Raw genomic sequence first — 11,771 nt, 5'->3', positions numbered from 1 at the left:
TGACATTCCACTGGGATGACATTCCACTGGGATGACATTCCACTGGGGTTTCATCAAAGAGAAAAGGAAGTGGGGCTGGTTCAGCTTGCGTGCTCAAGAGAACCGGAAGGTCCCCCAAGACTTTGGGTGGACTCCCTTGAAGCAGATTTGCAGGATTTGGCCGCAAATCACTGGGCATGGGCAGACCCAGGGGGTTGCACCATCGTCCGGCTGAGTGAGAGCAGAAAAGAAGCTCCTTAAGGGCAGGGCCTGCCTCCATTTTGTCTTTGTCTCCCCAGTGCCCAGCTCAATGCCTGGTGCTCAGTAGTTGCTTAGTGCATGAATAGTGGAATTTAATTGAATCAAGGGTGTTTCTCAGGAAACCTGGTGGAGTGAGGCTCTGCCGGAACCAGGGGAGGAAGAACGGAGGCAGGTAGCGAGCGAAACCGCCACCTTGCGGCCTCCCCAAGCACTGCGGCAGGAGGCGGCCTCCACTTTCACGAGGCCACGAGCCACTTCCGGACCCATTCACGATGTCTCCTAGGAGACAGACTGATTCCCTTTCCCCGTGTCTAGTGATGAGCGCATGTGTGGAAAGAGCATCTATTCAAAACTACACTCCCATCAGGGCGGACCGTGACGCCAGGACGCCCTACGTGTCCCTCTCCGCCCTTTTTCCCTCTCCCCACCTTCTTGACTCCGGAAATGCTGCGGCCGCGGCCTGGGACTTCGTAAGACTACCTTTCCCAGGATTCCACCGTCCCCTGCGAGGTGACGTAATAGGACAACAGGGGAGGAGGGGACAAGGGAGAGGGTACTGGGTAAACCTAGACTGCGCAGGCGAGGGAAGACCGGCCTCCGGAGCTCTAGCGTTCCTGCTTGCGTGCGTACTGCGTGCGTGCTGGTGTGTGTGTGCTGCGTGCGTGCTTGCGTGCGTACACCTGGCCCCGGCGCACGCCAATGCCCTCTTGCCTCCCTTGCAGGCGGTCGGGGGTGTTGGAGATCCGGAGGCGCGTGGGAGCCGCGTGTCCGCTGGCGGCCACCGTAGGGGCCGACTCCGCCGCTGCTTCCGCTGCCTCCGCAGAACAAGCCGCGTGCCATGAAGCCAGGTGAGCGCCGGGGCCGAGCCGGGGGGGTTGGCGAGCCTGGGCCCCTGGCCTGCGGTCGGCAAGGCCAGATTCGGGTCCCGGCCAGGGCTTGCCCTTTCCTTCCCCTTGCAACTCAGTTTACTGGTCTGTAGCAGGAGGGCGGGGGCCCGAGGGGCGCGTGGCGACACTGACCGCTGGCCCGCACTTCCGTAGCGCCTTGCACGTTATCTCCTCTGCGGATCTTCGCCGCCCCCCCCGGGGGGAGGAGGGTGGGTGGCAATCAGCTCCGTTATCATCCCCGTTTTACAGGCGACGAAACTGAGGCCGGCGGCCGTGAAGTGAGTTGCCTGGGGATATACAGCTAGGAAGGGTCTGGGGCAGGATTTGAACTCAGGTCTCGTTGAGTCTAGCGTTCTCCCCACTGCTTTGGAGGAGCTCCGCTTTTACGAGCCCCAGGACTGGATTTGGGGGGGCCCCAAGGAGGTGGGGTGCCCTGACCACCCGCCCCCAAGGCAGGAGACGGAGCTGGTGTCTCACTTGGCTGGGCCTTAGTTTGCTGCCACTCCAGGCACGGAGCTGAGGCCGAGAGGGGTGGTCGTGGGCCTGGGTCCCCACATCAGAAATGCTTTGGGGTCTTTCTCTTGGCTCCACAAACACACAGACGCCTCCCCTCCAGGTTTAGGAGCCCCAGTGGGGATGGAGGGAGTGTCTCCTGTGGACCAGCCTACATCTTTGGGAGACTCTCCGACCTTCTTCCCATCCCCCCAGGCGCTGGTGGGCAGTGTCATCCTGGGCCTCAGTTTACTTTCAGGGTTTGTGGCCCCCTAGGGTTCCTCGGTGGTGGGGGATTGTGGATATTTCTTTATCGTTTCCCAGACTTAACTGACAGCAGTTTTGGAGGTGAGAAAGGGGTGGCTCGTGTTGTAGGACTTTTTTCTCTTCCCCTCCCATTCACGTGAACATTAACGTCCTGGTTCTCCTTCATCCCTTATCTGGTATTCAGGTGAGCTAGTAGGGGGAAGGCAGAATCTTCAGCCTCTGGCTAATTCTTTTTTTTGATTTTGTCTACAGGATTCAGCCCCCGAGGAGGGGGTCGGGGTGGGTTTGGAGGGCGTGGAAGAGGTGGTGACCGAGGGGGACGAGGAGGCTTTGGGGGCCGAGGAGGTTTTGGGGGACGTGGCCGTGGCGGCTTCGGAGATCGTGGTGGCCGAGGAGGTGGTCGAGGTGAGTTGAGGTTTCTTGGCTCTCGGGGCTGACCTGGGGTTAGAGAGAAAGAACAGTTCCTTGGGTGTCTACACTGGGCTTGTCCCGTCAGTAAGAAATCTTTGCCTCCCACAGGAAGCTTCCAATCACCTGGTGGTCGGGGCAGGGGCACCCCCCGAGGACGAGGCCGGGGTGGTAGAGGAGGTTTCCAAGGAGGAAAGAAGGTCACTGTAGAGCCTCATCGACATGAGGGTGAGTAAGGACATGTCCACTGCCATTTTTCTTAGCAAAGAAAACAGCAGCAAAATAAACATTGTGCAGTTTTACCTTCTCTGTTACCAGTTTTCATCATTTCAGGGGTAGGGGATGCCTGGGAGAGAACAAGGGGGGCGGTGCTCACGGGTCACACTGGCTCTTTATTTACTTCCTTTTTTTCTTCAGGAGTTTTTATTTGTCGAGGAAAGGAAGATGCTCTGGTCACAAAAAACATGGTGCCTGGAGAGTCGGTCTATGGTGAGAAGAGAATCACCGTGGAGGTGAGGACGGGAGCTTGTGGAGGGGGCTGTGGGACAGGTTCCCATTCAGTCAGTCATCAAGCATGTACTGAGTCCATGCTCTCAGAACACATAGTCAGTTGTCATGTATAAACAAACAAACCATACGCAGAATAAATTAAGAGATAATCCTTGAGACACTGTGGAGGGGCGTTGAGAAAGGATTCTTGTAAAAAATGGGGTTTCCGGTGGGGCTTGAAGGAAGCCGGGGCAGGTAGAAGACAGATAGGAAGGAAGAGTCTTCCAGGCCTGGGGAAGCATGTCAGCCAGTGAAAATCCCTGAGTTGGGAGATGGAGTGTCTTAAGGGATAGCAAGGCCACCGGTGTCAGTCCCAGATCATGTTGGGAAAGGGAGGGTCAGGGAGGGCCAGATGATGAAGGGCTGACTCTTGCTTTTCTCCACCCCTTCAGGACGGCGAGGCGAAGTTGGAGTACCGTGCTTGGAACCCCTTCCGATCAAAGCTGGCTGCGGCCATCCTGGGCGGAGTAGATCAGATCCACATCCGACCTGGGGCCAAAGTACTCTACTTGGGAGCCGCATCAGGCACTACGGTCTCGCATGTCTCAGACATTGTGGGCCCTGTGAGTCTGGGGGAACCTTCCCCACTTTTGGAAATATTAGAATAAGAAAAGGGAGGGCCTGCTTCTAGCTTCTAACTGCCTAAATACAAAACCCAAAGAGCTGGTTGTGAGGTACGTGAACAAGATTCTCCCACTGCCCTCGAACTCTGAACAAAGGGGTTGGAGGACAAGAAGTATGGTACAGAATGATCCCTTGGTGATTTTAGCTTGGCCCCTGCCACTTCCTGGGTCTGCTCTGGTCAGCTGTTGAGCAGGTCCTCTGGGGATTGGGGTGGAAGGCTTGGTGATGGGTTCTTGGTCATGTGACAGGTGGGGACAGCGAGTTCTTCTCTGCCGTTTAGGAAGGTCTGGTCTATGCTGTTGAGTTTTCTCATCGATCTGGCCGAGACCTCATCAATGTGGCCAAGAAGAGGACGAATATCATTCCCGTCATTGAGGATGCGCGACACCCCCACAAATACCGAATGCTCATTGGTGAGGGCCCAGGTCATCCCTGCTTCTGTAGACAGCACACACTGAACCATAGGCCAAGGAAGCTGAGAGTGGGGGCAGCAGTGATCTGCCCTGTGGCTAGAGAAGGCAAGAAGGTCCTGAGTTCAAATCCTACCTTAGACATTGACTAGCTGTGTTGCCCTGGGCAAGTCACTTAATCTGCAGGGGCCTTGATTTCCTCATCTATAAAAATAGGAGCACCTTCTTCCTAGGATTGTTGTAAGGATTTAAACAGATGTCAAGCATTTTGCAAACCTTAAAGCACTATGTAAATGCTATTATTTGTTAGAAGGGAGTGTGACTTTAATTTCTGGGAGGCAGCTGACCTCAGAGTTTGGCCTTTAAAATCCTGTGGACATAGGGCTGAGACAGGGAATGACGTGTTCAGAGCCATCCCTTGAGATTGGATTGGCAGTCTGCAGGGTGCGGTGGAGGGGTAAGAGATGAGATGGGCCCAGGAATGAGCCTGATGGTTCTCTAGGCTGACCATATCTGGGGTCCTTCCTTCCTCTGCCTCCAGGGATGGTGGATGTGATTTTTGCTGATGTGGCCCAGCCAGACCAGTCCCGAATCGTGGCTCTCAATGCACACAACTTCCTGCGCAATGGTGGACACTTTGTGATCTCCATTAAGGTAAAGTGTCCCAGCCAGATTGCGGGAACAGGGCCCTGGGTCTGGGCAGAGGTGGGTCTCCTCCTCATGACCATCACGTCTTCCAGGCCAACTGCATAGACTCCACAGCGACCCCCGAGGCTGTGTTTGCCTCCGAAGTCAAGAAAATGCAGCAGGAAAATATGAAGCCCCAGGAACAGCTCACCTTGGAGCCCTATGAGCGAGATCACGCTGTGGTGGTGGGCGTGTACAGGTGAGCTGGGGGAAGGGACCCCATTGGCCTTAAGGGGGTTCACTGGAGGTGAAGGGAGGTCACTATGCACAGCAGGGGCTTCATTGGCCTGGGGGGTATCCCATGGGCTGGGATTGGTTTCCCTTGGGGGGGTGCTACCTGGGTTCTGAGGTCTCCTTTCTCCCCACAGGCCGCCCCCCAAGCAGAAGGAAGTGGCTGCCAAGTAGCTGTGGCCTCTGCTGTCCCCGCCCCGTCCCCCTCCTTTTCTACTGTAGCTGTTTTGTGTCAGATCTTTGTATTTTCTATTAAAAGGTGTGACCCCATGTGATTCCTGGATTTTCAAAGGGTTAAGGGGCGGGGTGGAGGGAAGGAGGCTTCGCGCCTGCGCGATGAGGCTAGCCGCTGATGCTCGCCCTGTGGTTACCCAGGGAGGTCGGGCGTCGACCTCTGCGACGCATGCTTCGTCTTGCTGCTTTCTGCGAGCCCTGGGCGGGACCTGAGTTCGGTGTTGCGCATGTCTCTTCCACAGCTGGAGCAGGCGCACGGGACTGTAGCCCGGTGCCTGAGTCACGTGTCGAGGGAGGATGGGAGGGGGCAGGAGGCGGAGTCCGGGCCGGGGGGGCCGGTTTGTTGTGGTCGCCATTTTGCTGGTTGCATTACTGGGTAATTGGGGACCCCGGGCCGCTGCCGATCTGACTGGAGTCGCCCGCCCGCGCCGATTCTGCCAGCGTTCCCGCGCAGGGATGAGCCCGGGGCGCTGAGCCGCCGCCTGCCCCGCGCGTTCCGCTCCGCCCCTCCCCCTACGGCCCGGCACCCCCGCCCACAGGTAACGGCCGCGCGCGCGCCCGCCGGGGTTGGGGGATGGGAGGGGGCGCGTACCCGTCCGCCCTCCGGCGCGCCGCCCTCCACCCCCTCGCCGAACGTTAGCCCCGGGGAGGGGGGGAGGGAGCTCGAGACACCCGTTACGGCCGCCACTCCCTGGGCGGCGGGGTGGGGCGGAGCGGGGGCGCGCGCTGTCCCGGGGCCCGGCGGGGTGGGGGAGGGGCGCCGGGCCGGACCAGGTGCCAGGGGGGAGGGGAGGGGAGGGGGCGGGGCCGCTATTTATAGCCGGGTTCCTGGAAGGGGCCGGCCCCGGGGGAGCGCGGCGCGGGCCGGGGCGGGGCCGGGCAGCCGGGCCGGGGGCGGAGCCGCGGCCTCTCCGGCCCCCTCCCCCCCGTTCCCCCGCTCTCTCCCGCTCTTTGTTTGGGCAAGAGCCGGCGCGGGCCCCCACCCGCCGCATCGCGGTCGCTTGGCAACAGCGGGCCGGCTCCCCGCCATTGGCCAGCGCGCCGAGCCCCTCGGGCCAATGGCAGGCCTGTTGCCATGGCAGGGGTCATGTTGCAGCCGCCTCGTGCGCGCCGCGGGGAACGGGAGCCCAAGCCCGGGAGGCGGGAGGCGGGGCGGGAGCCGGAGCGGGCGCCCCTCGAGCTCAGCACCTCCTCCCCCCTCCCCCCCCCGGGCGGCTGCTGCTGGGGCCCAGCGGACGGGACGGGACAGGGCAGGGCTGGGGCTGGGGGCGCCTCCCAGGCCCAGCGTCCCGGGCCTCCCCTTCCTCGGCACGCAGCCCTCAGACGGGTCACCCTTCCACCTCCGTGTACCCTCGGGGCTCCCACTCTCCCTGCCCAAGATGCTGACTGCCCGACTGCCAGACTGGGGACCCCGCCGGCCACCTGCCCGTGGCTCCCGACAGCCCCCCAGCGTGGGTATGAGAGAGGGAGGGGTGCAGAGTGGGGGCGACCGTAGGGGGACGTCCTAGTGTCAGATGAGACCCGTCCCCCAGTGCCCAAATGCTTTCCCTTTGTGCTTCCCCATCCCCCCCACAGAGAGTGGCTATCAGCTGGCGAGGAGTGGGTAGGAGGTTGGGAGAGTTCCAGCCTCCCCCCTGTTGTTGGGGGAGTGGGGGAAGGGCTGTCACAGGCCCCTGACCTGCTCTGCTCTGGCCCTTCATTGTTACACTGCCCTTTCTTACTCTGCCCCTCTTTAGCTGTCTTTGCTCTTTTCTCTGTCTGTCTGTCCCGTCTCCCTGACACTCTTCTGGCCTGACCCCCTCCCTTCCTCAGTTGCCTCGTCCCCCACAGCCCATCTCCTCTGCTCCCTCCCTCTAGGTCCCGGCGGTGCGGGTGGCAGCAGCTGTGGTGCAGGATGCGAGGAGTCGCCCCCCAGCCGGGCTCCTGCTCCGGGCCTTGCTTCCCTTCGGTCCTCTGAGCCGGACATGGCCGCCCCTCCCAGCCATGGTCCTTTCTCCGGCTTCCCAGCCCCCCAGGAGCATCCACAGGTAGCGCCTGACCTAGCTCCTGGTGAAAGGTCCGGCCCAAGGGCCTGACTCCTGGATCCAGCTTCTTGGGGACAAGAGGACAAGCCTTAGGGAGGGATGTGAGGTTGAAGGGCCTGGTGTTGGATCATGGTGAGCTGAAAGCTCTAGAATGTGTAGGTGGAGACTTGAAGGATCTGGCTGGGAAGAAGGAGCTCCTAGTTTGGGACCTGGAGCTGAGGGTCACACACTGAGAGCTGAGCGGAACCTTCGAGGTCATCTCCTGCTCATTTTACAGATGAGGCAGCTGAGGCCTGGAGAGAGGCTAAACCATTTGTCCAGGGTCACACTGGGAGGAAATGGCTGAACTGGGATTTGGGCCCAGGTCCTGGGGCTCCATCTAAATCCAGCCCCCTTTCACAGTATCAGAGTCCCTGCCTCAGCTTCAGCCGTCAGATACCGCAGGGTCTGTGAGGAAGTGGTTCAGCGTTGAAGGTTAAGAGGCAAACTGACCAGGAGGTGGAAAGAGCTGGGCTGAAAGCTGGCTGACTCTCGATGCTGGTCAGCTGTGTGATCTTGAGAAAGTCATCGAGAGCTTCAGTTTCCCCTTTTGTAAAATGGGGGCAGTGGTTGTCCTGTAGGACAATGGATCTGTGAGTGTGGGAGGGAGGGAGAGAGGTCAGGGGTTGAAGGGCCTGGCCCTTTCTGTGTCCTTGGCCTTCTTAGGTGGTGCCAGATGTCAGGCTGCTACAGCGACGGCTCCCGCTGGCGTTTCGGGATGCCACCTCTGCCCCGCTTAGAAAGCTCTCTGTGGACCTTATCAAGACGTACAAGCACATTAATGAGGTGGGTTGGGCGCTAGGCAGGAGCTGGGAATGAGTTGGGGGGCAACTCCCAACACGTCTCCTTACCATCCTCTTCACTCCCCCCTCCCCAGGTGTACTACGCCAAGAAGAAGCGTCGGGCCCAGCAGGGACCCCCAGAGGACGCGAGCACAAAGAAAGAGAGAAAGGTTCTGAACCACGGCTATGATGATGACAACCATGACTATATTGTGCGAAGTGGGGAGCGGTGGCTGGAGCGCTATGAGATCGACTCGCTTATTGGGAAGGGCTCCTTCGGACAGGTGGGGCCCAGAATGAGACACCTGGGGGAGGGGGAGGCCACCCAGCAGACAGCAAGAGAAGGCGAACTTTGCTCCCCTGCACCCCACATGCTGAGGCCTCTGCACCCCCAAGTGCTCTCTGCTGCCCCTTGTCATATCTGTTGACACCTACACTAGAACACTGCCTGACCACGTCTCTCCCCCTTGGGATCCATCCTGAGGCCCAAAGTCCTGCTGACCCCATCCATCCCCATTGATCCAGGGCCTCTTGTTCCTAGGTGGTGAAGGCCTATGACCACCAGGCCCAGGAGCTTGTGGCCATCAAGATCATTAAGAACAAGAAGGCATTTCTGAACCAGGCACAGATCGAGCTGCGGCTGCTTGAGCTGATGAACCAGCACGATACGGAGATGAAGTACTACATCGGTGAGGCCTGAGGCCTGGAAGGGGACGGGCGGGTGGCGAGGGAAGGGGCAGGGGCAGGGGGCTGGAGGCCAACGTCCTAGCTGCCACCGCCTGTCCCTGCTCCCTCTCCTCCAGTGCACTTGAAACGACACTTCATGTTCCGGAACCACCTGTGCCTGGTCTTCGAGCTCCTCTCCTACAATCTGTATGACCTTCTGCGCAACACCCACTTCCGGGGCGTCTCGCTGAACCTGACCCGGAAGCTGGCCCAGCAGCTCTGCACGGCCCTGCTCTTCCTGGCCACCCCTGAGCTCAGCATCATCCACTGCGACCTCAAGCCCGAGAACATCCTGCTGTGCAACCCCAAGCGCAGCGCCATCAAAATCGTCGACTTCGGCAGCTCCTGTCAGCTGGGCCAGCGGGTACGCGGTGACCACGGCCCATGGCCAGATTCGCCCTTGGGGGACCATCTCTCAGTCTGGGCTGGGGGCAGGCAGGCCCTGACCGAGCCTCCTTTGTCCCCAGATCTATCAGTACATCCAAAGCCGCTTCTACCGCTCCCCTGAGGTGCTTCTGGGGACGCCGTACGATCTGGCCATCGACATGTGGTCTCTGGGCTGCATCCTTGTGGAGATGCACACAGGAGAGCCCCTCTTCAGCGGTTCTAACGAGGTGAGGCTCAGGCTGGGAGGCCGAGGAGGCGGGCCCAGGGACGCCAGGTGGAGGGGGGCGAGCCTGACAGCTCTGGCCCTTTGGCTCAGGTGGACCAGATGAACAGGATCGTGGAAGTGCTGGGACTGCCCCCAGCTCCCATGCTGGAACAGGCCCCCAAAGCTAGGAAGTACTTTGACCGGTTGCCTGGAGGGGGCTGGACCCTCCGGAGGAGCAAAGACCTCAGGAAGGTGAGCCGCTCTGCTCTTCCCATGCCTGCCACCCCCCCAACCCTGTCTAAAGGGCCCTTCTCCCAGGTGGCTTCTGTGCGCTCACTTCCCAGAACCCTTGTCTCTGCTCCCTCCATCCCTCCGTCCTTTCTCTCTGTCTTTCTCCCATCCGTCTTTCCTGGCTGTCACATTACAGTTAGGAATTGTTCAATTATTCCCTTCCCGTTCTCCTTGCTCTGCCTGGGTTCCTTTGCGGGTCCCCTGGCTTCAGATTCCTCTGCGCCTCCCCCACGATTCCTCCGCTCTTCCCTCCCTCCTAGGAGTACCAGGGCCCCGGCACACGGCGGCTGCAGGAGGTGCTGGGTGTGCAGACGGGCGGCCCCGGGGGCCGGCGGGCAGGCGAGCCGGGCCACAGCACAGCCGACTACCTCCGCTTCCAGGACCTGGTGCTGCGCATGCTGGAGTATGAGCCGGCCGCCCGGATCAGCCCCCTGGGGGCCCTGCAGCATGGTTTCTTCCGTCGAACTGCCGATGAGGCGACCAACACGGGGCCCTCGGGGAGCAGCACCTCCACCTCACCTTCTCCAGCCCCTGACGCCTCCCACTCCTCCAGCGCGGCCAGCTCCGTCTCCAGCTCTGGTGCGGGGGGCTCCTGGGACCGCCCCCGAAGTGGGCTGGGGGAGAGGCCTTAGCCCCTTAGACAGAGGCCCATGCACCATGTGAAGCCGGAGGAGATCTCTTTTCTCTGAATCTCACTTGTGCTCACGTAGAACATGTAACGTCATGACCATTCCATTTCGAGGTCCTGGCAATCTGTGCTCTCTCTCACCTTGAACCAGAGGGTCTCTCTCCTCTCCCCTTGGGCTCTTGCAGGGTCAGAGGAGGAGATGTTTCACCAGCTTACGGTTTTCCTACCTTAGGTGGCTCAAGTGGATCATCCAATGACAACCGGAGCTACCGCTACAGCAACCGGTACTGTGGGGGCCCGGGGCCTCCAGTGACGGACTGCGAGATGCACAGCCCCCAGGTACGGGCCTTGGGCGACGGGCGGGTTCCAGGAGCTCCTTCCGCACCCTCGGGACCTGTTGGAGCCTTCCTCCTAGAGGCTGATGGCCCCTTGGTTTGACTGATTGTAGCCTATCCTTTTCTTCCCCTGGCAGGTCCCACCTTCCCAGCCGCTGCGCCCTTGGGCAGGGGGAGATGTGGCCCACAAGCCTCCCCCAGGCCCGGCCCCAGCCTCCTCTTCCTCCTCCTTCCATGGGGCCGGTGGCCGGCCTCCGGCCCAGGCTGGCTCTTCTTTATCCTCCTCACCGCCTCCCCCTGAGCTGATGGACGTGAGCCTTGGAGGTGGACCCCTGCTGCCTCTGCCTGCCCCACAGGACTGTGCCCCACTCCGCCCTGCTCCCCCTCTCCAGCACCCGGCCACTTCGGCCTTCCGGACTCGGACCACAGGGGGGGGGCGGCCCCAGGGGCGGGGGCCGGCCGCCGATCCCCCCACCTGAGGACCCAGCCCTAGGCCCCCGCCTGGGCCTTTGTGGTGTCCCCCAGAGTACGGCCGCCAGCTCGTGATCCCCTGCCCCCCTGGGGCCCCCCGAAGCCATACCCCTTCCCCCTTGGGGCCCCTGGGCTCATGCCTTCCTTCCCCCAGCCCTCCTCCCCTCTCAACTGGAATTGCTGCTACCCAGTGGGGGAGGGGGGGCACCTGCACTGACCTGACTGGGGGCTGGGGCCGAGAAGAGGAGGGGTATGACCCCTGCCCCCCTTGTCCCCCCATGGACTGGCTCCTCGGCCCTGCTGGCCCCTTTGTTTTCTATTTATTGTACCAAAGACTGGCAGCCCTGGGGTGGCTCCCCTGTTCTCCACCCTGGGGCTGGGGGGGGGGAGGCATCCGCAGGAGTCTGGGGCGCCCTGTGCTGTACCCAAGTAAAGAGCTTTCTCACAAGCCCGGCAGCTCCTTTGCAGGGTCGCTCGGCCACTCCCTCTCTGAAATAGACACTGAATCCCCAGAGGAAGGAGTAGGGAATGAGGGAGAGAGGTAACAGGTCATCATTATCACCTGGAGACTTGACCCTCCTGTTATGGGATGTCATGGTCCTGCAAGGATCGAGGGGAGAGAATGACCTTGACACGCCCAGGGCACCCCATCCATCCATCCCTTAACGTGCCTCCTCCCCACAGGGAGCCAGGCTCGGCCTGCCCGATACCCCAGCAGGCCCCGAGCCCCATGGGCATCTTGTGGAAATGGAAGTGACTCCAGGGCTGGGGCAAGGCAGGACAGGGCCAAGACCTGCATCCTTGGGGCCTGGCCCACCTTCCTCACTGGCCTAAAGGGGGGGCGGAGGGCGCTT

At 61.0% G+C, this 11,771-nt stretch overlaps 2 protein-coding genes across 3 annotated transcripts; both read left to right on the top strand.

Moving 5' to 3' along the window:
* Window positions 1-994: 994 nt before the first annotated feature.
* Window positions 995-5,070, top strand: FBL (fibrillarin). Its single transcript, XM_027855190.1, has 9 exons — window positions 995-1,088; window positions 2,139-2,291; window positions 2,406-2,522; window positions 2,712-2,806; window positions 3,236-3,406; window positions 3,748-3,880; window positions 4,419-4,531; window positions 4,618-4,763; window positions 4,933-5,070. The coding sequence occupies exons 1-9, from the start codon at window positions 1,079-1,081 to the stop codon at window positions 4,967-4,969; spliced, it is 975 nt and encodes a 324-aa protein (XP_027710991.1). The 5' UTR covers window positions 995-1,078; the 3' UTR covers window positions 4,970-5,070.
* Window positions 5,071-6,818: 1,748 nt separating this feature from the next.
* Window positions 6,819-11,012, top strand: DYRK1B (dual specificity tyrosine phosphorylation regulated kinase 1B). Of its 2 annotated transcripts, none has more exons than XM_027855192.1 (10): window positions 6,819-7,056; window positions 7,759-7,878; window positions 7,970-8,158; window positions 8,416-8,563; window positions 8,678-8,964; window positions 9,068-9,214; window positions 9,304-9,444; window positions 9,744-10,062; window positions 10,344-10,450; window positions 10,584-11,012. In XM_027855192.1, the coding sequence occupies exons 1-10, from the start codon at window positions 6,994-6,996 to the stop codon at window positions 10,923-10,925; spliced, it is 1,863 nt and encodes a 620-aa protein (XP_027710993.1). In that variant the 5' UTR covers window positions 6,819-6,993; the 3' UTR covers window positions 10,926-11,012. The 2 variants fall into 2 exon arrangements, with proteins under 2 accessions (XP_027710993.1, XP_027710994.1); XM_027855193.1 differs by having other exon boundaries at window positions 6,904-7,056; window positions 9,864-10,062.
* The last annotated feature ends 759 nt before the right edge of the window (window positions 11,013-11,771 follow it).

The sequence above is a fragment of the Vombatus ursinus genome, unplaced genomic scaffold (genome assembly GCF_900497805.2).
Source record: "Vombatus ursinus unplaced genomic scaffold, bare-nosed wombat genome assembly UNPS02010822.1, whole genome shotgun sequence".
Classification (NCBI taxonomy): domain Eukaryota; kingdom Metazoa; phylum Chordata; class Mammalia; order Diprotodontia; family Vombatidae; genus Vombatus; species Vombatus ursinus.
This window is presented reverse-complemented; position numbering and strand designations above follow the sequence as displayed.

What these genes read in the sequence shown, in the direction of transcription:
- FBL (XM_027855190.1), top strand. An exon ending in TGGCCGAGGAGGTGGTCGAG is followed by an intron (nt 2,292 to 2,405) that starts GTGAGTTGAGGT and finishes TGCCTCCCACAG; the next exon opens with GAAGCTTCCAATCACCTGGT. An exon ending in AGAAGAGAATCACCGTGGAG is followed by an intron (nt 2,807 to 3,235) that starts GTGAGGACGGGA and finishes CCACCCCTTCAG; the next exon opens with GACGGCGAGGCGAAGTTGGA.
- DYRK1B (XM_027855192.1), top strand. Translation starts at nt 6,994, where the DNA reads ATGGCCGCCCCTCCCAGCCATGGTCCTTTCTCCGGCTTCCCAGCCCCC. An exon ending in CCCCCCAGGAGCATCCACAG is followed by an intron (nt 7,057 to 7,758) that starts GTAGCGCCTGAC and finishes TGGCCTTCTTAG; the next exon opens with GTGGTGCCAGATGTCAGGCT. An exon ending in TCTTCAGCGGTTCTAACGAG is followed by an intron (nt 9,215 to 9,303) that starts GTGAGGCTCAGG and finishes CCTTTGGCTCAG; the next exon opens with GTGGACCAGATGAACAGGAT.